Source organism: Meleagris gallopavo, chromosome 24 (genome assembly GCF_905368555.1).
Source record: "Meleagris gallopavo chromosome 24, MGAL_WU_HG_1.1, whole genome shotgun sequence".
Classification (NCBI taxonomy): Eukaryota; Metazoa; Chordata; class Aves; order Galliformes; family Phasianidae; genus Meleagris; species Meleagris gallopavo.
In genome coordinates, this window is record NC_139427.1 from 461402 (window position 1) to 486405 (window position 25004).

Consider the following 25004-nt stretch of genomic DNA (forward strand, 5'->3'; position numbering starts at 1 on the left):
CCCAGGCTGCCCAGGGCCCCATCCAGCCTGGCCTTGGACACATCCAGGAGGGGGCATCCAATACATCAGCCCGAGCCCACCGTGTCTGGGGGTCGGGACAGCCCCAATAATGGCCAACCAGCACTTACCTCCTTCCCTCAGTCACGTGCGAATTCCACGTCCCACAAAGCAAACCAAAGCTGCTCCTATCGCACAACAGAGCGCTCCTTACACACCCAAGCTGCTCACAAGCCGTCACGACCCTGCTGCAGTTAATCATTATAGAGGCAACATCTGTGCAAGCAGATGACTACCAGGACCTTCCATGTGTGTTAGTTCACAGGAGCCTATGAGGGAAAAAAGAGCTTTTCCTGAGTATAGGTGGGGCAGCAGGCACTGTTTAAATAGCTAATATGCCAATCAGTTAGTATCCAATTAGTAGCTAATGATAAAGCGTCTCATCACGACAGCAGCAAAATGATTAATTTGTCAGCCTGCCGGGATTTATTTTGATTAGAACTGACAATATTAAAGGGGTTATATCCTGCAACTTTCTGGTCTGCACTGATGTTTGGAAACCTCGGCACATTTTTGCTCAAAGCACCTACACCACATCCCTACACGTAGGCAGTGCAGCTGGGCCTTTTCTCTCTTTAATGCTGGTTTTGCTCCTCACTTTTGTTTCTGAATGGCTTCTTGCCTTTGCTTGCCAGGTAACGGAGTGTCGGCAGCTATCAAGGAAGCCAACAGTAAGAGTTTGAGAGAGCATCAATGCTATGATTCTGTGATCAAAGCAGCGGATCTGAGACGTGCAAAGCCCAGCTACCATCTCAAAACCCTGCCTGAGAGCAGAAAATTCACTACAGACAAACGAACACAACAATGGGTGTAGGAAACCATCAATCTCCAGCACTCACTTGCATTCCTGAGCAGCTCATTTCTTTCCCAAGCTGTGAAGCAACAGCACTGGTAGCAGAAATAGAAGCACCTCTAAAGGGAAGAGGTCAGCAACACACCAATACTCCTAAAGCTATTCTCACCTGCTCAAACATATCTAAAATACTTTTTGGAAAGGTAATCCTTACTGCATATGGGCCTAATTTGGAGCAGGAGTTCTTGAACTTGGAATATTTTCCATAACTTGGATCCAATCGTGACAAAAAGAAATAATGAATCTTTACGTGACTCTGAGCTTTTCCTTCCCATCACCGTGCTGCAAGAGCCTAAGTAGCATAGAATAAAAGGAGAGATTAAGTGGCTAGAAACCATGGTTGTTTGACATTCAGCATCTACACAGCACCTAGTTTTAAAATCTCTGCGGCTCAGTGTGTGCCTAAAGGACCAGAAGTGCATCTTTCCCTGAGATAGATGTAATTGGGAGGGATGAACACGGGCGAGCAAAGCCACAGAACGACGTCCAGATGAGAACAAGTGGGAACTGAGCCTGGTCATACAGAGATGCACCACCACGTCTCTTACAGAAGCTGATTCATTCTCCCAGTAAAGCCACCATTTGTGTATAAACGCTTCCCATTAAGTCAAATTTAGGAAGATGAATCCTTACGAGAAGCCAGCTGCAGCTCCTGGGTTAGCAGCAGTGCACTGGGCTCCATAAATCCTTGCAGCCTCACATCCAGTCTCACTGCCGTAATGCTGTGCCATTACCTGCTGAGGTGCTGTGATGGGTGCTCTAGATAATGCTTGCACACTGGGTCTTCCACAGGTCTAGGAGAGGGCTAATAAGGTGCTATAGAGAATACTCCGATCTTCCTTGCTAGAACGGAAGCATGAAGGACAGCTGCCCAGCCCAGTGCCCTGGCAGCAGTCATTGCAGTGGTGGAAGAACCCCAAAGCAACAGAAATACCTTGAATTACACAATGTGAGCACAGCTTCACTTAATGGCAGGGCAGGGGAGGAGCGCATCGTGCCCAACCCCCAGCCCCACCCTGACTGCATGCAGAAGAGTTCTGTGTTAAAGGAATATCTCTGTCTAAATGTGCCTTCTGGAAAGGTCGAGAAGGAGAACTGCACAACAGTAGGAGAGTCTCGGAGCAGCAATAAAACAAATCATCACAGGCATGGGAACCAGTCTCCATCAGCTCTGAATCTTAACTTCACGTGGTCTGTGGGAGACCACCATGCACCTAGCAGGGAGCATCATTCCCACAGCAGAGTCACTGGGAAAAAATACCAGAAGTCTCTCTTTCTTTGTGGCATTTTAGTGTCATTGCAACAAATCCCACAGAATTTCTGCAACAACCAATTGCTTTTACTCCTACTGAATTCTTAAAGGTCTCTCCAGAAGGACACGTTGCTGGGAAGTCTTAACACTCAGAAACAGAAATAGACATTTAAAAACGTAACAGAAATTGAGATCAGAGTTGGACTGAAAGCATCCCTGGAAGTAGATCTGAAATTCTAGCACTCGTGCATCGACAGCCTCTCCATTTCCCTTTGGGCTGCTGGCTGCTCACAATCCTCACCCCTGCTGGGGAATCGCCCACTGCCCAGGCCAGAAAGGCTCTTCTCACTGCTCTGGGGGCAGCAGGACTGGGCTAAAGGCTTCAAGCACTCACTGGTCAGGCTCTAGTTTTCTCTCTTGATTCTGCCATGCCAATTGCTGCGTTGGCTCTTAGTCTCGATGACTTCAGAAGTTTCCTATGGACCAGCAGTGCTTCTTATTGAGCACTGGGAAGACGAAATGCAAGCTGGTGCATGGCAGAGTACTAGAGAATGATAGAATCAGATGATTCGGTGAGATAGTACATTCTGCCTTTCCTAAAAGGCTACCAAAGAATTGCCCTTACTTAATCTCTGTAAATTAAATTCGATTACAGACATAAACTACCCTCGCCAATGGGCATCTTTGCTTTATTGTCCTACAGGAGAAAATCAGAATTAAGTGGCATGCTATGGAAATGACCATAGGGGTCAACTGTGAAATCATGAACTTCTCAGAGAAGTAACCTCTGAATACACAGCATCTGAGTTTGTGAGGGAGCAATTCACTTTGCAGCCACACAAATAGGTCAGTTAAAAAAATGATCCACAAATGAGAATTAACTGCTCCTCCCTTACATCCAGAGCAAAGAGATGAGCACCTCCAGCACAATGGAAACCAAGAGCAGGGTCCAAGAAACAGTTGTTCTTGGTGATTTACACCATTTCTTATCATTCCTTCCCCTTCCCCAGAAATACAGGCCAAAGCCTTGGGCTCTCAGCTATCACTCTATCAGCCAGCTGTGTCCACCTGTAGGGCACAGCACAGTCATCACTCCAGACACAGAAACACTCAGACCTGCATTCTCCCCCCTAAGAATCAGTCCAGCTCTCCAGGAGGTGCACTGAAGAACAGGATAATGCATTTGTACGTGAATCTTACAGTAGCAAAGTTTGATATTTTTGGTAATTTGCTACAGCTCTGCTCCCGAATGCCATCCCTTCTCACAGGAGGAGAGGGGCAGAGCTACACAACTGCTCCATGCCTGCTAAAAACAAACTGCTCGTGTCAGATGAGCCCCAGCACTGGCACGAGGGTGGCACGCAGAGCTGCCAGGCACCACATCTACCCCTGTTTCACCAGGTGCTGCCGAAAGCCCAGACCTCCAAATTAGTTCTGCTCCAAACTGGGAGGAATAGGATTTGGCCCAACGTGTTTATGTTTTCCTTCCAAATCAGCTGGCCTTGTGTCAAAGCCCTCTGCTCTGTGTTTCTGTGTCAGAGGGAGCGGTAGCGGAGGATTCCTCGCATAGCACTGCAGACCACTTGGTGATCCGCTCCCTGGGCGCACAGTGCATTCCAGCCATGCATGTTGATAGCTTGAGGGGAATCTGAGAAGTCAGAGGAATGTGACATTTGTGCTCATTATCATTTTTTTCCCCCCTATGGTTTATTTTTCTAGTAGCCAGATAAATTACTGTGCTCCATTGGAAAATCGTGCAAGTCACCCTCCTGTATCATTATTTTGAAAGCAATAGTGTTGAAACAAGACTAAAGAAATTACAGGCAAATTAAAATCCTAACTGCATTTGCAGCTGTCTGGAACGAGGCCTTTGCTTTACACAACAGTTCCATCAGTGCTCCGGAGTCTGTGATTTTTGGGCACTGACCGTGGTGTCATCCACCACTCCTCTCCAGGAATGACCAACCACGACCCTGAGAGATTCAAGGTTTTAGTGAGAGTTGCACCCGAAGCTTCAGGTGCTTTAGGATTCTTTCCTCTCGTGTCAGCTCTAAAATAATTCCTAGCCTACTTTTGTTATTTTTATTTCCCATATGTAGCTTTTTTTTTTTCTGTTAGACCAATTGTTTGCACTCAGTGCTCTACACATCCCAAAGGCCTATGGACTGGTTTCAAGAGAGCAAAAGAAGGTGAAGACAGTGGCTTATCACACAGGAAATCACGTGGATAAGTTTGGCATCTGAAGATGGGTGGTCCCAGGGCCTGTGTTTGGATTGAAGGCTCTTAGGACCCATTCAGGGGTTGATAGGACAAGGGGAATGGTTTTAAACTGAGACAGGGGAGGTTTAGGTCGGATATTAGGAGGAAGTTTTTTCCCCCAGAGGGTGGTGAGGCACTGGAACAGGTCGCCCAAGGAGGCTGTGGATGCCCCATCCCTGCAGGCATCCAAGGCCAGGCTGGATGTGGCTCTGGGCAGCCTGGGCTGCTGGTTGGGGACCTGCACACAGCAGGGGGTTGGGACTGGATGAGCGCTGTGGGCCTTTTAACCCAGGCCATTCTGTGATGCTGTGATTCAGGCTCTGTAGAAATGAGATTAAAGCAGGCCATGAGCTTACTGCTCCCTGCCCCAGCTGGTGAAAGCCAGGCTGCATGTTGGTCGTCTCATCCACGCAAACCCTGGGCTTGAATGTGACATCCTCACCACAGCAGCGTTGGCCCAGTGGAGGCACAGCCTCAAAGCACAAAGCAGTGCTCCAACACTGAGCAAACAGCTGCAGGACCGGGCAGAAACCATCCAAACAGGGACAGTGAGAAGGATTTCAGACTGGAGACGGAAGTGTGGTGAATTCTGGAAGGCAGGGAGCAAACTCACCTCATCTCCCAAGTATCCGCCTGTTGCCTGGGCCGCGCTGCCTCGTTGTGAGGAGCTGCTTAAACTCAGACAGAAAGCCTTCCTGCTGCCTCTAGAGATGGTCTTAACCCTGAATTATGAGGCAGCATGGCCCAGAGGCAATAAAGCAAGGCTGTGATAGATGCCTATAGAATAGCCCAGAATAGGCACAAATAGATTTGATTACCCTTATCTGTGTCTGCAGAACAATATACTGAAATTTAACGTGGAATAATTACATTCCTTTCTTTATCCTCTGGAAAGTTAAGACCCCTGAACAATAAAAAAATAGCTTGTCATTCTTGCTTTGTTAATTACTTCCATGGAGATTAATGCAAGATCTTTCTATAGAGTGACAGAAAGGATGACTGTGCTTTAAACCCACTTGGATCCAGTCACTGGCTACACACTTCCATGTATCTTCACTGAACCCAACCATCCTCTATGCCTGTATGTTTTCAGCCTCAAGTTAAAGAAAAAAAGAAAACGAAGCATTAAGATTTCTAGCCCATTGTAAAATATTTTGTATAATTTCAAGATCTTATCTATTAGAATACTATTTCTTTCCACTACAGTTTAGATTCACATCACATGAAAATAACATCCAGTCAATGCAGGTTTGAAAATACTGGGCCAAATTCAGTTGCAGAGTTTCAGAAGGCCTTCAGCATTTCAACTCCTACCTGATTTTAATACAGTGCTGCCTTTAATGCCATTTCTTGCAGTATCTTTATTTTAATGTATTTGATCATTTTTTGTAAATGCATTCCTACTAATTGCACTGAAGCAAAGCCAGCTTTACTTGCTGAGACTCTGACCACTGATTCAAGCTATAGATGCAGTCAGCTGGAAAACCATTAAAGCTAAAACACTCTCGCTATAAAGTGCCAATCCACAGCAAGACTAATAGAAGACTGCACTTACCCAGATGCACACAATCCCTCACAGCACAATCCACTGGCACCAGTGCTACACAAAGGTAAGAAGAAACAACTCCAGTGTTGCACTATCCCATCATTTCACACCTTCACAGTTAACATTCTATGATAAACCTCAAAAATAGAACCAAAAGAAAACCCTTTAACAAAAATGTGATTAATATTCTGTGTAGATACCTGATTTTTTGCCATTTTATACTTGCAGGTTTTAATATCCTGTGCCCCTCAACCACACAGTAATTCATCTTTTCAGAATGAATACGTTACCTGTTTACATTTGCATCTTTTCGGACATCAACACACCAAAGTATTCCAAATCAGTCCTGAAAATGTCCCAAATTGTAAAACCTTTGACTTCCCAAGATACATAGGCCTTTATTCCTAAGGTGCTCCTTTGCCAGTCTAAGACAACTAATTAACCACAGAGGGTGAGCAGGATCATAACCATATTCAAATCAAGCCACAGGTATCAGTGGAGGCAAACTTTTCCTTGACCTGATGAGAAGAGGCGTGGAGCATCACCCACTTCTAATTAAAGGTCGATGTGTAGAACTTCTGAAAATCAGGGCCTACCTTTGTGATCTCACAGTAAACCACAGCTGTTCACACACATAAGCGTGGCTGGCTGGAGCCCTCAGGTTACTGTAGTAGGAAGAATCAGAGAAGGGTCTGACGTGGGGAGGGTAAGACCCCAGCAATGCTCCTGGTAACATTTCACATTTCTGACAGCAGGTGAAACCAGGGAACGAGCCCATGTTACCAATTCCAGACAAACCCCCACCCTCTGTATGCAAACTGTATCACTAGTGAAAATCAAGAGGCTCATCTCAGAAGCTCAGAAGAAAGGAATGCTCTTTAAGCCCACTGGGGCACCACTCAATGAAACTCTATCCCAGAATACTACTAGAAATCTACCAGTTTGCTGGTGGGTGCTTCATTCATTCTAGCTCTTCCAGACTATGCATAGGAGCCAGCATTGTCAGAGGAGCACACTGAGTATTTCATGGCTCGGATATGAATAAAGCCTGCTTAAATCTATTTATGGAGGGGGAAAAAAATTGTGCACGGTCAGCTTGAACCACGTGGCTTAAAAGGCTTTTGCCTCAGGAAAAGGATAGGTTTGTTATACCATGACACACACAAAGAGTGAGAAAATAGCTTCAGGAGTCTTAAAGGACTGGGACGAGTTCAGCAGATTTCTTGAGAGAACACCACATTCCTGCTAAAGTCCTGGCACGTTTTCCTGAGGCAAAAATTGCCCCCGTAGCCAAAGGCCTTCATCAAAATTGGTACTGAAATATAGCTCCCATGGGTCACTCCTCCCTTGGGAGGAGGAGGAGGAGTGCATTGCTGAGCTTCCCCTGGAAGAAACCTGCAGGGAATCGATCCCTGTGGGTGGAGGCTCATTGATGTTCTTTTGCTTACAGTACGTTTCTGTTCCCGTGAGCTGCATTCAGTATCTGGGTGGGGCATTTTGCTACCGTTGTGCTGGGGAAACAAAAAAAGTCAGTCTCTACCACCAAATGGGAAGGCAGGGCGGGGAAAGGGAGGGTGTTTGTGTGTGCAGGGGCTCCTTTCTTCTTCTGCCCTCCTCCCCGTGCACATACACACACACCTGCAGAGAGCACAGGGATAACATTAAAGGTCTGCCAAGAAGGCTGTAGCAGAGATGCTGCTTTTTAGGGGAAGACATTGACCACTACATACATGCAAGTGACAAAAGCAGGAAACCGCAGGGTGGAAATGATGCATCCCTCCTGCAGCCTACTGCGTGTGCAAGTTGCATCCCTGTATCAGACACACACACACACATGTGCACCCACCTTGTCATTCAGGTTCTGCAGTGCCTCCTTCCCAGTGGCACTCCTGATCTCCACCTTTCTTCCGAAATCAACAGATGGTTCCCCTCCCTTCCCACTCTGTCTGGAATAGACAGACTGAGCATCCGGACCCAAGTGGGCGACATCCTTCTGCTTTGCCACCACTTTGTTAGATCCGCGGCCCACCGAGAGGGAGTCGAAGTCGATGGTCTTGTTCTCCAGGGAGCCTTCCACTGGGCAGAACATGCCACAGAATTTCTGCCGGGGCTTCGGACTGCCCGAGCCCAGGTTTTTGAAGAAGGCTGGCACTTCTTCCTCCTCGCCTTGCCGGCCAGACTGCTTCTTCTCAGCCATGGCTCGTGTGATCTCCCTGCTAAGGGGAAATAACAACAGCGGTAACCAGGAGGATCCTTCACACACACACACACACTCACACACACACACACACACACACACACACACACGCACACAAGCAAAAAGAGGAAGAAAAAAAAAAAAAGATCGCTCAGGGTCCTAGAGACACGGCAGCATCAATTGCAAAGGGCTGTGCCTGGCAAATCCCCTGCCCCCATCGATACAATATAGTCTGTGGCTCGCTCTCTTTTCTTTGATGCAGTGCAAAGTTGAGGGAAGGTTGGGGCAGATCCTGCTGCAATCAAGGGAGGAGGGTTCAAGTTCCCAGCATCCAGATGGGGAGGGAGGGAGAAGGAGAGAGAGAGAGAAAAAAAATCCTCACTCTGCAGCAGAAACTGGGGACCGATCCGGAAGTGATGCGAGTGGTGAATTGGCAAATGGACTCGATCAGGTTGGAGCAACGGCCCCCATCGGTGCTCGCCGCCTCCTCCAGCGCGCTGCTCTCGCTACAAGTTGCGGAGAGGCTGGCGGAGCCCGAGCCGCCCCCGCACCTCCGGAGGCGTGTTCCCCACGCGGGGGAGAAAGGATCGCTTCCTTCCTCCCACCACCCTCTCTCCTACCTCCCCCAGCCCCGCAATGGTGGAGTCGGGGAGTGCTCCGGGAATCCTATTGTTCCTCACTTTTCTCAAGGCAGCGCAGCCGGAGGGCGGGGAGCGGCGGAGATCGCGGCTGGGCTCCTGGGGCCGGCGGGAGGCTGAGCGCTGACTCATCTTTCAGGGGTTTGGGGCATCGCTGGTGCCGGGCCTCTGATAGCCCCTTTTGGGGGGGGGAGGGGGAGAGAAGGGGCTGATAGATGGCACTGGAGAGAGAATGAAAAAGAGAAACAGATGGGAGAGGGGTGTGGGAACCGAGGGAGGGGAGAAAATGAGCCGTTAACCAGTACTTACCTCGCGAAAGCGAAATTAGTGACCTAGCGAGTCAATTAAGCCTGGGCAACGCCAGAAGCCCCCCAGTCCCTCCCCGGGGGGGGGGAGGGCGGCGGTCCGCAGCCGTGCGGGGGGGCAGAGCGGCAGCGGCCCCGCCCGGCGGAGCTGTCCGTTCAGCACCACCCGCGCCGCGGGGCTCGGCCGCCTCCCGCTGCTGCAGCCGGGATCATCGCCGCCTCGTCCCGCCGGGTTGTCGCTAAACACGACGGCCCCAGAGGGTGCCGACGCCGAGGGAGAGTTGTCCTTGTCGTTTCTATGGGGCATTTTCTGCGAGGCCGGGGAGATGGGTTTTTCTTGGGAGATGTTTTTATTGCAAAGGTAAGAGGTGAAGCACACAGTGCTGTTCACTTGGTCTCCACCTTTATCACCACCACTGACTCGGGCCCTTAAGGCTAATTCATGTGCAGTATTGCTCTGAACCAAGCCCAACCACCAAGCTATGTATTACTATGCATTATTCATTGATATGCATCTTTGCACATGCACATTAAATGGTAATTTAGAGGCATCTGTGTCCAAATGGTTACCAAGCACCTTAGCAAGACTCAGACCCCAAAAATATCAAAAGCAGTAAATAAATAATTAAAAATAAAGAAATCTCAGAGCTCTCTCTCCCTGTGAGCAACACCCAACTCAACGCATTTTTACCAATAGGTGGATGGAGAAAAAAAGAATCACCCAAGGTCACAAACAAGTGAAGCCCTATAATAAATGCACAACACAATGCATTAAGACTCCAGACTAAAAGGAAAGAAAGAAGCCTGCAGCTTGGCCTTGAAGGATGATGGCGATGTGCTCTGGTAACTAATGAAGGAGGGAGGAGGCCTTCGATAGACGCCCTTGGGGGAAAAGCTCCAACCCTTCCCCTTCTGGGACTTGGACAGAAGATCAGCCAGGCTTGTGGTCACAAGGATCGCAGGTGCTTTGCTGGGAATTGGAGGCCAACATATGGTCTCTCAGGTACCCTGAAGTCCTGTATTATTTAAGGTTTATAAATATTAATGCTCATAGCATTGCTGATCAGGCAATCCACAGAAGCTGCAGAGTGCTGATGGGCCCCAGCGAGCCGAAAGCCTTGAAGCGACTGTGTTGACACGTTCTGCAGTTTGCTGAAATGCATGCAGTGGCTTTCAGGGAGAGCCTTAAATCGAGCTCATTCATCACTTGGCACATCCTTGGAAGACACTCAGATGGCCCCTTGTGAAAGGACAGCAAGAGAACAATCTGCCAAAAAAGCCAGGCTGGGGGCTGGGAAATGGCTGAGACAAGAATCAAATCCTGCAGATGAATCTGCAACTTCCAAACATCTCAGACCTGATGAAGGTCACTCCCAAAAGGACAGTGGAATTACTAAAAGGCATCTTCTTTGACTACATCCCTCTTACTGGCTATTTCACAGCAGTGGGACGTGCAAACACTCTGTATCTCTATGGTCCACTTATGGATGCTGAAAAACGGTGGGGTAACTTTTAAAAAGTTTCTACTCCCACACCTGAAACTCAGGTAACAAATCTTGAGAAATGTTTAGTAGTAGCTAATTCAATTCTTCTTTTTGTTGTTGTTGTTGCTATTGTTATACTTGAACTAAAACATTTTGATACGTCTACATGCCCCCATAGTTCTACTACTTCTCTTGTAAAAGGAATGCTACTGTGACTAAAGCTTAAGCTTAAGCTCAGAGATAACCAAACTTTTCTGAAACATCACCAGGATCTGATAATCTGCCTGCTCAGTAATCCCATAGGGTGCCTATTTTCACTTGGAATCTTAGAAGTGACTGAAACTGACTCTGGTCCTCATCTGAATTTCATACACCTGGCATCAATAAGAGCTCCATAGGTAACAGCAGACGGCCCCATCAGCAACACTGGAGAACCACAGACCAGCCCATAAATATAAGCCTGAGAAAACAATCAGACCAATCTAAGTTACATGGCAACCTCCAGCCTCTGTGCAACAGATTTTGTGTTCCAATCATGCAATGAATATCAGCTGGCAGTAACAATATCAGAGCAGTATAGGTATGCAGAGAATAAATAACTTCAACAATTATTTGCAGATAAACTATTGAGTGATACATGGAAAAAAAAAAAAAAGATCTTCAGTTAATATTATCCACACCTGCTATAACAGAGATGGAAGTTGAATGTTATCACAACGTTGGCTTTTCCCAATATCAAAACACTCCGGACAAGTGACTTCTAGTCATATTATCTCAACACTGAAATAAATAAAGTGATGAATTGAGGACTTGCACAGCTTACCCCAAACTGCAGAGGAAAGAAGTGGCAGAATAAGCTTAAATTAAGGTTCTTTTATGTTAGTACACAGAAGTTCTAAGTGACACAAGTACTCACTACCTTAAGCACTGCAGCAGCACATGAGAGAAGACAACTCCTAACTGAAGTTTACAGCTGAGTCTACAAAGACAAGAAAAAGGACCACATGGAGAACAGAAGGACTTCACAAAGATCCCTTTCCCAAAGGGGAAAAACAAACAAACAAACAAACAAAAAAACCCAACCTGATGCAGAGGGGAAAATGTGAGCACAAAGACATGAAGTAGGCAGACTCTTTGTCAACAAAGTGGAAAACGGAGTCTCTTCCCTTACATACTAATGCTTCCACTGTGCCACCAAATTCCAACATCTGTGGCCTGCCCAGACAAATCCAGGAGCTCAGGGCTCCTCTGCCAACCTGCCCTGCATCAATGGCTCCAGTGATTCCTGATCTCCAGTTCCATCTGGCTGAGATGTGCCCACTTCTTGTGCATCACATGATGAATGGTGCTCTATTAAATTTCAGTGCTGTAGTTACTTGCACATTTGAAATGGAAACAACGCAGTGTAGCTTGATGCTGACTTATTTGTCTACCGTCCCCTTAGGTGAGGGGGCTGCTGCAAAAATAAACTTCAGATACTAAGAATGCAGTCAGAAATTACAGCAGTATATTTACAGCCATTAAACTGACATTATCAAATTGACAGCAACCACTTCCAAATCTGGGGCTCTTCCTACTGCAGATGATTGTTAATATTTCCACTGGGTGCAAGATTTATCGTGAAAAGATCCCATGGAAATGCAGATTCTTGCGGAGGCAGAGCTCCATAAAGTCAAAGCCTTACCAGGGAAAACAGCAGCCACCCATAGAAAGGAAGCAGGTGTATGTGCCAAACCACAGGCTTACATCGAGTGAAGCACAGGAGCAAATTCTAGTGAAGAACTCTTTACTTTAATGCCAGCCCTTCCATTAAGTCTAATTGGCTCATAACTTAAGAACACAGCTTTGTTCTCAGAACGACATCAAGTTGATATGGCATTTTCAGCTGGGTCCAGTGAGAGAGAGGGGACACAGCAGTGAAGTCAGCTGATTGCCCATACTGAACGTAGAGGAAAATGGTGGTGCCTGGGAGCAGGGGGTGAAAAGCACAGCTTCATCGAATTTCCCTGCCTGACCAGAGGCTGGGGTAGCCCACCCTTCCTCTCTACCTTACCTACTGCTGATCTCTGCATCTGATTCTGGAATTTTCCTTTTCTAAGGTGTAGGTTCACCACAAGAGGTGGCAGTGATTAACTGCGCTTCCAGAATATTCTTGAACATCACAAGTCAAGCCAAATCTTTAAATGCTTGACTGGGTTGGAATTGTTCTGGCACAACACAAAGACTGAAAGACCAAGTTGTGTGCAGAGGAATCATTAACCAAGTTCCCTTTGGGATATGATAATTGCTGGAGTGGTTGACAGCTTTTTTTGGCACTGAGCACTCAAAGATGAGACATTATTTCAAAAACACTGAAGAACAGAAGAAAATCTTTTGATAAATGAGTGAAGTCCATTCAAATGCAGACACAAAGCTCATTTATTTCCACGGACCTTCTTTATTTCTGCCTATCCTATGCCTCTGTTTTGCTTTATGGTTTTGTCCTCAGCAACCTCAACTGATGTAAATCAGCCTCGGTGAGTTTCTGCCAATCAAGGTTTGTTGCCAGTGGGTTTTAGTCCCTGAAAACAGATGGTTTGAAAGCCACATTGTGCCACCATGCCCAAAGCCAACAGTACAAATATTTAGCCAATTAGAAGGGGATTTTCCAAAGGCACAAATGGAAATTAGGTGTACAACTCCCATTGACTTCCAGAGAGAGTGGAGAGCCTTACTGCCTTCAAAACCTGTTTATTAATTCAGCCTCCACAAAATAAATGCAGTGAAGGGCCCCGGACTGCTCTGAAGTCAGACATTTTCAGCTATTCTCAAGATGATAATCCTGGGTAACAGCAGCAGGAATCATTCTGAACTGCTCAGTGCTTAAGACAAAAGTTCCACCAAAACTGCTGATTGCATCATGGTCCATAAACGTCCTATGACATTTTGAAGCCCTAACAATAGGCTGGCGTGGATGGATTACAGCTGAGTATTGAAGCATCTTTCTTCCAGACAATGTCATTAAGAGAACTCACCCGTCTGACCACAAAAAGGCATCATTAAATATTAACATCTCCTCTGAACACCTCTCTAAGAATATGACAGCTCTTGGTGTACTGTCATTAAAATCTGTACGGAACTGGGACTGAGCAGGAAATGAGTATTGATGTGTGAAGTGGGACTTCTCTACAGTTTTGCCAGCGGGTTCCCAAAAGGACCCAAAATGGACACTGGCAATCTCTACCACTGCATCCCTGCTTTAAAACAGAGACCTTCCAAGTCAGGGGCTCCCGTCAAGGTGGGGAGGAGAATGGGTGAATGTTACTGCTTCCCTGTTGCTGGAGCCGCTCTCTCCCCCTCCAGATAAGATCTTCTTACTGAAAGCATGCCAGAGCCGTGATCCACATGGCTTCACACACCTTCTAAGCACTGTGTTAATAAATTATGATGACAACAGTAACACTAAGGGTCCTAAAGCATTTCATGCTCTATGAATGATTCACTCATTTGACTTTGAGCATTACAGCTCTCTGGCTTGCTCTAAGAGGGAACACAGTATCACTGAAAATAAAAGTCAGCAGTAAACTAGACACTAGAAATAGCCCATACTTGGGATAAACAAATACTATTTGGCTTAATATGGTGCTACTGTACCAAAGATGCAAAGTGAAGCTCCACCTTCCCTTTCTGTTTCATCCTCGCCCTTTCAGCAGCTCTATAATTGCTCTCTCCCATTCCAGCTATTTCATAGCAATTCATGTAGTACTTCCAGCAGACAGAAAAGCCTCCCCATTTACTGGGATGGAAATACTCAACCCCACAAAATATCTTGGAATATTATCTACGATGTTGCAACCACAACATGTAATGATGGTTTGGAAAAGTAAAGACTTCCTTAGGCTCTGGAACCAGTTTTCTGCGCTCACAGGCAGCAACGTCATCAACGTTTGGACCAGAATCGTGCTTAGAATACTCTTCACATGCACAGAAACCTGTGTTGGTCTGTCTCGTACTGCTCAGTTTCTTCATTTTGCTGACACAGCTTGAAAACCTTGCCAGGCCTTACTGCTCAGCAGGAGAGCGCTCAGTCACTTCTGAAGACGCCTTCAGCAAAGCACTCATATGGGGCACTGAAAACCATTTGTCATTTTTTAAAATCTCATTACATTTTAAACAGACAGGACAGACAAAGGCAGCATTATTAGCCTCACTGTACGCATGGGAAATGAGGCATAGAAATTCAAATGGCCCACCTCAAACCACAGAGGAGCACTGTGTCACGTGGAGCAGAAGCAAGACGGTCCAGGTTCTCCTTTGCCTGCAGTCAGCCCAGTCTGGGGATCTTCCTAATCACCACCACTGCTCTGTTCACGCTGCCTTTTCAGCCCTTCTCTGCCTCCAGAAATGAGCAAAACCCAGGAATAAGGAATAACAGCAGTAGTATGAAGGAAGACTAAAACCAGTAACAGCAGTGGAAAAACCAGATCTCTGTGCTGCTCTGTAGAACCCATTAGGTCAGGGGGCTTTGCTGCTGCTACTAACATGAGCTGATGTCCTCATGTTGCACTTATTAAATAAATCTAATCTTATTAAACTGCATTACAAGCTTTTATTTCATAAATCTGTATGCTCTCAGACTGCCCAGAGAATTAACTCCTGCAGGGATGATGCCTTCCCTCTCCTTGGCCTTGCAGAAGGCACTCCTGTCAAAACCACCATCCCTACTCATTATGCTGCTCGCTGCCAAGGAGGGGAATGGGCCCAGAGCGCTTTGCAGGCGATATGGGCTGAGAAATGCCCTAAGCTGTGACCACCAGAACTGGAAACCCCAGCAAGCAGCAACGGGCTCCCTTGGGTTAAGGGAGGGAAAAGACAAGGAGGAGTTTGCTCTGGCAAGGGGCTGGTGGAGGGCACTTGCATTCTGCTGCCATCTGTGGCATCTCTGACTCTCATCAGAGGGCTGCCAGCTGCTGCTTTGGAAAGGAACAGCCGTGTGTCACCAGCACACAGAGACCCCTCAGCATCCCTGCCAGGATGTCCCTGCACAGCGAGGGGGTCGTGCCAGCGGTACACATCGCTTTCCTTGGGCAGGATGAGGCATGCAGGGCAATTGTCCCACTCACCAATGAGATGTGCACTCCTTCAAGTGAGGAAGGAGGGGAGCATTAAATTTAAACATCCAGACAAATTTGGTACCGGTGCTTAAAAAAAAAAACAAAAAAAAACCAAGATTTATACCCTCAGATTTGGGCTGCATACTTGAAAAGGCTTGTCTCAAATCATCCAAAGACCTTCCTGCAATACAGCACATTACTAAATCACAGAGAAGCAGTGCTAAGAGGTCAGGCTCCGTATTACTTTCTGCACAAAACAACCTTTCCTCCCCCCTTGCATTCTACTATTGCACTTGGGTGATCCGAGGTCAGCATGAAACAAACTTCAGTGAATCAAAGTAAAACACGACAGACTGACCTGCCTATCGTGACACGAGACATCCCATGTGAGGGCTGAGCAGAGCTGTACTGCTCACTGAATCCAGGGAAATGTTTGCAGAGAAAGACATGCTGATTTCAAAATGATGAAATCTGTTGTGTTTTTTTTCCCCCCAAGTATCGGCATGAATATTTTAACCCTTAAAAAAAAAAAAAAAAAAAGAAGGAAAAGAAATTCTCTCTCCAGCAAACTGAAGAAGTGTTCAAGTCCATTCGGAGGATGGCTAAATGGATGGGCTGGATACACAAGCGTTTGGATGAAGAATACTCACAAGGGCTTTGCACTAACTGCTGCACATCTCCAGGCCTGTTCAGCTGAGCTGGTGTGTGGAAGGCATATGCAGTTTGGGAACGCCCCAGGGATCCCCACACTGCTAACACCACCCCACTGCAGCATTTCCAAACAGCGAGCATTTCTTAATATGCCAGCAATCCCAGCTCCTGAGTCCTTCCACAGTTCCTATGTTCATTCTGTTGACCTAAGCAAGGTGCTTTCATTCTGTGGCACCCACCTATGCATTTGTTAGACTGCAGTGATAATACTGACCCGCTGCTCACAACTGGTTAAAGAACAGATTCGCTCGTGCTTGATTCTGTTTTCCATGGTAGCAGCAAATCCCATAGGGAGAGTGTGCTGGCAGAAGGAAAAGAGCTGCATTGTGTCTGGAGAGGGGATGCCTGGATCGTGATAAAGCAAGACAAAGTCAGCCTTCAGAGCCCAGTGCTGGTAGCTGCTAAACCCCACTGGCTCTCATTCTTCCCAGAGAAAAACACCACACACTAGCACTCCCCCAAAACACCCAGCACTTTCTCCCCTGTAGACTCAGATCTTTGCCTGCATAAAGCTGCTCGCTCCAAATCACCCCTCCTGGTTACAGTGGACATATGGCGTGGTGTTGAATGCACAGAGACAAAAGAAAGAGAACAGATTCACAAAGGAACCCCAGCTAAAAGGCACCATCCGTTCATGGGTTAAAAAGGAAAGCAAGCCTTGAGGATGTTGGAAGCAGCAGGGTATCAGCTGGAGCCTGCACAGAGGCTTTCCTACCGCCATTCATAACAAAATCAGGAGGCAGAAAGTTACTATAGCGATGGCTACAGAATGCAGAGCGGGTGCTCTTCAGAGGGCAGCAAGAGCTCTTAAAGAAATGCAATGGTCTGTTTCTCTGCATCCTTCAGGGCTGCCAAACACAGATCAGCTGCAGTTCGCCCACACGTTCCCCTCCCTATGCAGGGCTCACCGTGCATAGCCGAGTTTTAACTTCAGCACCTTCAGCACTGAACTGAGACCCTGCTGAAGACAAAAGATGCCAATTCACCCCACTACTCTCCAGGTACCCAAGTAGCCAGAAAGCAACCCATGGCTGCACAATAAAAAGGCTGTGCTCACTTTATGCTGCCAGAAGCACAGGCAGTAACAACTGCTGTGTCTGCGGATCCCTCCTGCCACTGCTGCCTTTGTTCAGACCAACGTGGCCCCTTCCAGGCTGAAAGTCTGAAGGTGAACGGCTGCGATCTCACAGGCCAGCAGTGGGACAGGAGCACTGCAAGGGATTCTGCAGCACAGATGCTGAGTATCAGAGTTAAATCTTGTGGTGAGGTCACCTGCAGAGCTGGACTGACTGAACTCCTACAATGGGACACAGCACAGCTGAGGCTCATCTGAAACACATACAGTACTGCTGTGTAAACTCCAGGGATCAAAGCTTCCGTTCGTGCTTAACCAAAACTAAGCTTGTCTCTCAGCAGACCTAATTGTGCAGGCAAACTCGGGAGCGCCTGGGGGACACCGGATCAGAAGAACCCACTGGGACAGAGAACAGCCCCTGCAAATGCAAGGATCCACAGCACCGAGATTCAGAGGCACCCATACAGCATCCTCTCCTTACTGTGCAGATCAGTTTCTACAAGACTAAAATCACAACGTGAGTAAAGACCAGGAGAGATGCAGGGCGTGTTGCAGGGATACCAAGGGAAGAGCACCAACCAAGGAACATTATATCGTGGCTGTAAATTAAAGCAGCCACAACAGCTGCTTACCCAAAAGCCTTTAGCAGATGATCACAGCACAGAGCTAACTTGAAATTGCCACTCTGGACTCAACTCCCATTTATCTCTATGTCAAATCAAGCAACCTGCAGGAATTTTTCCCTTAAGTGAAGGGCTAAGTTCACACAGACTTACAGCATAAACAAGACCAGGCTGTGGCCACTTTGTTTTGCATCAAACCTTTCTTTGCCATCTGTATTTTCATTTCTCCATCAGCTGTAACAACCATCCACAGGGCAGCAATGAAAAAACCATCCATGAACATTCATCCCTACGTGGGATGTGCTTTAATTTAGTCAGCTGGACAGCAGGTCCTTCCGACTGCCTGGCAGCTTTCTTTGCCCAAAAGATCTTACCTCGTCTCCTCTAATTTTCAATGCTGACCATCTCTGTGCACAAAACGGGGGTCTGTAGCATGCACTTATTTCAAAAGAGCCCTCGTTGCCTTGGTTACCACTAATCAAGCTCTGCAAGCTCGATCAGAGCCTTCCTTCTCCTTGCTTCCCTCCTGTTTCCTGTAACACTTGAAGATTTCTGCCCTCAGACAGCAAAGCAGAAAGCTGGACCTAAATAAAAGAATCAATACACAGGAAAATGCCCTAGGATGTGTGTCGGGTCTTGGGTCTTGTCTGAATGACAAGATCAGTGAGAAATAAAAACAGCAGCAGAACGCAACATCAGTAGCTGACCAACAATGCTATCACAGTAATACAGAATCATACAATCTCCTGGCTTGGAAGGGACGCACTGTGCAAAATACCCTCAGCCTGCATCCCGAGGAGCTGGCGCTCGCTCTGCTGTCAATTAGCAGCAGTGGAGAGAAGTAAAATGGAGCACTGCTGGTGCTGGGTGTGCCTGGAGTCCTGGGCAGCCCCCGGTGCTCACAGACCACATCCCTGCAGTCCAAGAAGGGCAAAGGAGGAAAGAAACCTCGTCACACCCACTTACAGAAGCAGGACGGAAGCTCAGAGTGTGGTTTCTAGAAGTGCAGCAGATGGGGGTCTGCAAAGTTTGGGGCTGAGGGAGGGATAAAGACAGAGAAAGGCAAAGCTGTGGCAGCCCGCTGGAGATCCTTACTGGGCACACAGACACTGGATCCAGCCTGTGCCCCTTAGCTGAGACCCACACAATCCCCACGATCAGCTTCTGTGCATGTGTTCCTTTGGCACACGTACTCAAAGCAGCTTGGATTTCGAATGCTGAACGCTCACCAAAGCGCAGACCAACATTCCCCCAGTGATTAGTCAACGTCTGCTTCAGATAAACAGATGTGTTAATAAACAGCCCCCAAAAATGACACCCTCCGTGCATCAGCAGATAAACATCAAGGAGAAAAAGCCAAATCCAGTGAAAACAGTGCTCACTGCTTCTACGAACTTCCCAGAACCCAGCCATCTTCACAGTTAAAAATAACATTAGGTTTTATTTCTGAGCACTGGCTGGCAGGATTGATTCAGGGCCCACTAAAATGTTAATGCATGCTGAGAAAGTCCACGTTCTTCTGCATGGAGAGGCCCGAGTTGGTTAATCCCGCTTTTGGAAAGGGCAAGGCACGTCTTTAGTGCTGTGTGTCAATGTGACTCCACTAAACGACCATTCTTATCTCTGTTTACGGCATTTCAAATTGTCACATCAAGTGCAAACGATACGAGAACTTGAAATAAATAAGATATCGTGCAGCTCTCATGCCCTACCTATGCCGAATGGAAAAGGCCACCTCCACCTCTTTATCATCTTTCAGTGCTGCAAGCTTAATTAGATCTTCCAGACAGAAACAACCTACCCTACATACAGGAGTGCCAGAAAGGGAAAAAGAAAAAGGACGAGGAATTTTAATTGCACTGTAATCCTTTCAGCTGGGTTTCTTGCAAACGCTGCATTTCAGGAACCTAACAGACTAGAACCAAGCAAAATTCAACACGAACCTTTAAGAAGAAAACACATTAAAATAAATGGGATCTGCAAGATCCATAGACTGTGCTAATCTCCAGGCAGTGGGACACGCTGTCGTTTAATGTAAGGAAGTAATGTAAATTAAACCACTTGTCACTGCTAACTGAATGGAAAAAAGGAAACGGCCAATTTGTCGGCTGACTTTGCCTCCGACCTGATTGCTGCATCCATCTTCCCTGCAGGTCTGAACCACCAAAGGCACAGCCCGAGCTGCCAGCAGCTCTTACAGGGTTGTCACCGAACGCCTCGTTCTATAGATCATATATCTTGATGAGAGGCCTATAAATAGCCACTATTTCCTGCCCGTTACTGTGCTGTATCCATCACAGTAACAGCAAAATTACCTTTCAGCAAGGCATTAAGTCATCCATTCTCCAACTACAAAGTGCTAATGTCTGACCAAGGGAAGCGGCCCACCGAGCTGCCCCACGCAGCAAAACAAACATTTTCATTATGAGTTCCATTACAGTGGTCCCAAACTCCACGCGATATTCAGTGTTGACTACAGGCTGCCATCCAGTTCCTGGCAGTAGGCAGATCCTTCCTCACTTTACCCGTTGAGACCAAAAGGGTCCTGGCAGCAAAGGCTTATTCCAAGACCTGCAAACACAGGTGGAGCAGTTCAGCTGCTTTTCCAGACAGCAGGATTTGATGACGTGGGACTTCAAAGGGGTTCTGTGTGTACATGAGGGTGTTTTGAAACCCTCGGGAAAAATCAAATTGCATGTGCTTGTTGTGCTTGTCCCTGATTGCCCTTTTTAATGAGTTTTCAGTGCACTGAACCCTACTTAATACGTTGCTTAATAAAATGAAAATAATTAATCAATTATCCAAGAGGGCCCAGTTTATGGCCGCTCTTACAAACTCATCCCATCAGACAGAGCCTGCTCTCCAGCATCACAGACCACCCCATTTCAGTGACTAGATACAAAGAGGGTCTTTGCTTCTCCAGGGCAGTGGCAGGATGAGTGGCTTAACATATCTGCCAGCCATGCTTTGCTCCTTGCACAGACACACTTGCCTGCTTCCAAGCACCGTGTTGCCCACTGTCCCTTTCCAATGCTCTCAGGTGGGCTCTGCTGCTCAGAAGTCCCAGACTGGGTGACACCTTTGCAGTGTTATGACTACACTCTGTGATGAAGGGGAGATTTTTACCTAGACTGAACTCTGCTAGGCTGTCAGTGCTGCTATCAGTCTGGAACTCGTGGCTTTGTTGCAGCTGTTTGTCTTCCAGTTGTGAAGTGCAAATCCATTGCACCGCCCTGCAGTCGGGCAGAGCTGCTCCGATCTCCTCACCATTTAAATAGGAAGGGAAAGAGAGGATGACACAGAAGCAATTGACTCAGGTTAGAAGGGTCTCTGAGCACTCAATAAGCTGTACATGTCCCTGCTCATTGCAAAGGAATTGGACTAGGCGACCTTTGAAGCTCCCTTCCAGCTCATCTCAAGTCACACACCAAATTAGTGGTGGAAACAATCTCAATCCACAGTTTTAACCAGCGGGTCACAGCTTTTCCCATAATGATCTCGCTGTGCATCTTGCAATCAAGTGTCTCAGACCAATGACAAGACAGCATTTGTTTCAATACATAAAATTGCTACTGCTGGTAGAGCCCCAGGCATCTTTTCGCTATTCCTACCTGGGTTCAGTTTTCAGAACATCTACTGTGCCAGTCATGACCTCTCCTCCTAGTTTGGACCGCTGAAGCTTCCAACCTTCTTGAACATCGTGGTATAACTGCCACACTTTTGAGCTTTCTGCTTTGTAGGAGGACAAGACAGCGCCTGTGTGGCAATCCAGCCTTCAAACACATGAGGTGTGCAGAATAACCTTTAGGTAGAGATATGAAAGGAAACAGAAGAGACTTAAATGTCCGACCTCCACCGGGCAGGAGGAGCCCTCATTTAGGCAAAGATCATCAGAGAACTTCAGACCATTCCATTTCATTCAGTTATGCCTGGATACATCCGAATACACCCAGGTCAGGCTGCCAGAACAATTCATCCACTCAGTGACTCTGCAGCTCCTCTTCCCTGTGCTCAGACACAGTAAAGGAGGGCTCTCAGCCACAGAACTCCTTCCTTCAGCTCATCCCTGCGAGGCAGGGAGGCACTGAAACCTGCAGGTCTCAATAATTCTGTGGGATTCTTTGCCCCTGAATAAACGCACAAGCAAAGCTAAATTCAGCAGCAGCAGACACAAGTCTGATCAAGGAGCACCTAGCAGAAAGAACAGGCTAGAGCAAACAGACCCACATACCAGCAAGGGTGGATCGGCTGTGACAACTCAGAAAATATCGGGTCTGACAGCCAGGCTGCAGCGCTGGAGGGCAGCAACTTCCTGCCACCGAGTTTGTTTTTCTTGTGATTCCTCAGCCAGGGCAGTCAGACAGCTGATCCCAGGAACAACAGCTGGGAGCAGCCCAGCACTCAACACCACTGTCATGAACATCTCTTCTGAAGGCCCTGATGTTAAAGGGAGGGTGCAGAACAGAACCCACTGGCCAGACGCCCATCCTAACTGGAAAAGCCCTCAAGTGTTTACAGCAAGGATTTCAGAAGTGCTCGGCAATTAAGATTCTCAACTTGAGACGTCTCACAGAGGCCCAGACTATTAGTGTGCCTGCCTCCAGCAAACTGTGCATCAAACTCCCTGGCACACAGACAAGGAAACCGAAGGAGAAGCAGCAGGGAAAGAAGATTTTATTATTCCCTCCCCTTCGTCTGCCAGAGCCTGAAAGAGGCAGAAGGATGCCACCAAGCAGTGGCCTCAGCTGCAAGGAGATTTAAAGCCCAGGAGACACCTTTAAATGGTGGCAAGAGCCCGTACTGCTTTGCTAACACCAAAAGCAGAGAGAAGCACGCATGCTAGCAATGCACACAGAGCAGTTCTGCAACAGCCCTCTGAAGAAGAGTTCTTCAGCTCCTCCAAGTAAACCCACGGTACCCCAGAATCAACCTATGGCATAAGAGGCTCCAATCCATAGGAATCTCTCTCCATTTTCTCTCCATTTTCCTGAAAAGGTCTTGGAAAATTACATTTTCTGGAAAGGAAATGTTTTTGTTAGTCAACCAGACAGCGGAAGAACAGCCTGCAGCAGGATCAGGGCATTAATTGACACAGAATGGGTACATGGTTCAGTGGCAAGAGTCTGCGAAAGCACAAAACGCTTATTGCTTGAATCTAGGGAACTCTGTGTCCCTCTTGAAGAGGGAGAACAGTGCCTTAGGAGACATGTGGCATCCCACTCCATACCCCTGATAAGTTTAGGTACCAACAGATAGCAAAAAAATACAGCCTAGCACATAAAACAGAAGGCTGCCCCGCCTGCTGTGCTTTAATGCTTCACAGAAGCATCTTCAGGCTAAAACCTACTCCTTACTTTCCTCACCGGTCCTAACACTAAGAGTATCACACCTTTTCCCTTATTCATACGACCAAATCCATTGGAATGAGACAGATTTTACTCATTTCAGTCCCCTTCACCTTGGGCCAAATCTTGTACTTATCCTCAAGGTGAAACACCGTCCAGTTTGTGCACTGAGCAAAACTTCTTGTCTCAGAGAAGCATCCCTCAGGCCCCAGCGCAAGAAGACTGCACACTTCCTTTTAAACCTTCAAAGTAACAGTGAAACATCTCTGCAGCTGGGAGAAAACGTGGCACCAGTTTTGCCTTCATTAATCTGATTTAAAAAAACAAAAATGTTGGGTTTCCTTCACGAGCCACAAAGGACCAGCACGCACCCATAGCTCACATGAAGCATCAATTTCCATGGACTCAACTTCTGGGGGGGAAAAAATCAAGTCAGAATGAGAAGCAAGTGTGGTTTTCTAAGAAAGTTGCTGCTTTATCAGGAAGGATGCTTGGTTAATCAAGCTGCTGAATGGTTATCTGTCTCTCAGAATACACATGGGATGGGGAAGAAATGATTATGAGGCACTGGGTTGCTAGGGAGTAGAGGTTTTAGGAACAAAAGGCAAGCGGGTGCTCGGGGCAAGGAATCGCCATCCCTCTCTTTGCAAAGCGTCGTGAGCATCTGCAGCATGGTATTAGAGCTGGTTAATAATGAACTGCAGTGCTCGGCACCTGCTAGGCTAATTGCAGCACAGCATGTCTGAGTGCTGCATGGAGAGCATCTGGAGACAGCGCTGAGCTCAGCCTGGCATTTTAAGAGCTCACAGGAAGAAACCTTGCTCCTGTGCTGGCTGTCGAGTGCCTGACCACTACTAAATCTCTGCTCTGGGGTGAGGAATGCAGGTTGCTTTAACAAGAAGACAGAAGGAACAGATGTCTACTGTGACTCCAGAGCTCCGTTCCTCACCCTGAAGTCTGCCGAGGCCAGTGGGAAAACACCCCAGCTTTTCTCACCACTACCACACTGTGTGGTCATGGCAACTCAGAATCACTTGGGAGGTCACAGAGCTGGAGAAGGGCATTGCATTTGCTTCCTAAGAGCTGAGTGAGGTTCAGTTCCGAGCAGAGAGCTGGCACGAGGCCTGAGCAGCACCTACGTCCCACAAAAGGAGGTCTGTACACAGGGAACTTGACTCGCATCTCTTATCACTGCAGATGAATTAAACCTGCTTGTGTTTCATACATTCTTTAGAAAATAAGCCTTTGCTTGAAATCTGCAACTCTCAATAAAGGTTAGGCATGGCAAAACTTGGGTTACAGTAATGCTAACCCAGCGCCCAGCACGCCTGTGGGTCTTTTGGTCTCTGTTTCTGATTCCTGAAACCAGAGGGAGAGAAACCGTTTTTTTGACAGCTCCAAGAACACTGGACAACCTCCACTGCTTCTCCAGAATCCTTGTAGGGATTTTCCCCATCTTTCTCTGCCACAGTCTTCTCCAGAAGCCCAGCTGTGTGGCCCAGCACAGCATCACCAACCCTGGAGAGCAGGTCTTGCAGCGAGCACAGTCCATCCAAGCTGCTGTTT

The 25004-nt window shown here is 47.3% G+C and overlaps 1 protein-coding gene across 2 annotated transcripts in view; it reads right to left on the minus strand.

The window, feature by feature from the left end:
• Positions 1-8201, minus strand: part of DPYSL2 (dihydropyrimidinase like 2) — a 43773-nt gene extending 35572 nt beyond the window's left edge. For both annotated transcript variants that reach the window (XR_014887949.1, XM_085242761.1), the window contains exon 1: positions 7814-8201. Coding sequence is in view for 1 of the 2 variants with exons in the window: in XM_085242761.1 (XP_085098887.1) it covers positions 7814-8164 (351 nt within the window). In the remaining variant the exon portion in view is untranslated. The remainder of the gene's footprint in view (positions 1-7813) is intronic.
• Positions 8202-25004: the final 16803 nt, after the last annotated feature.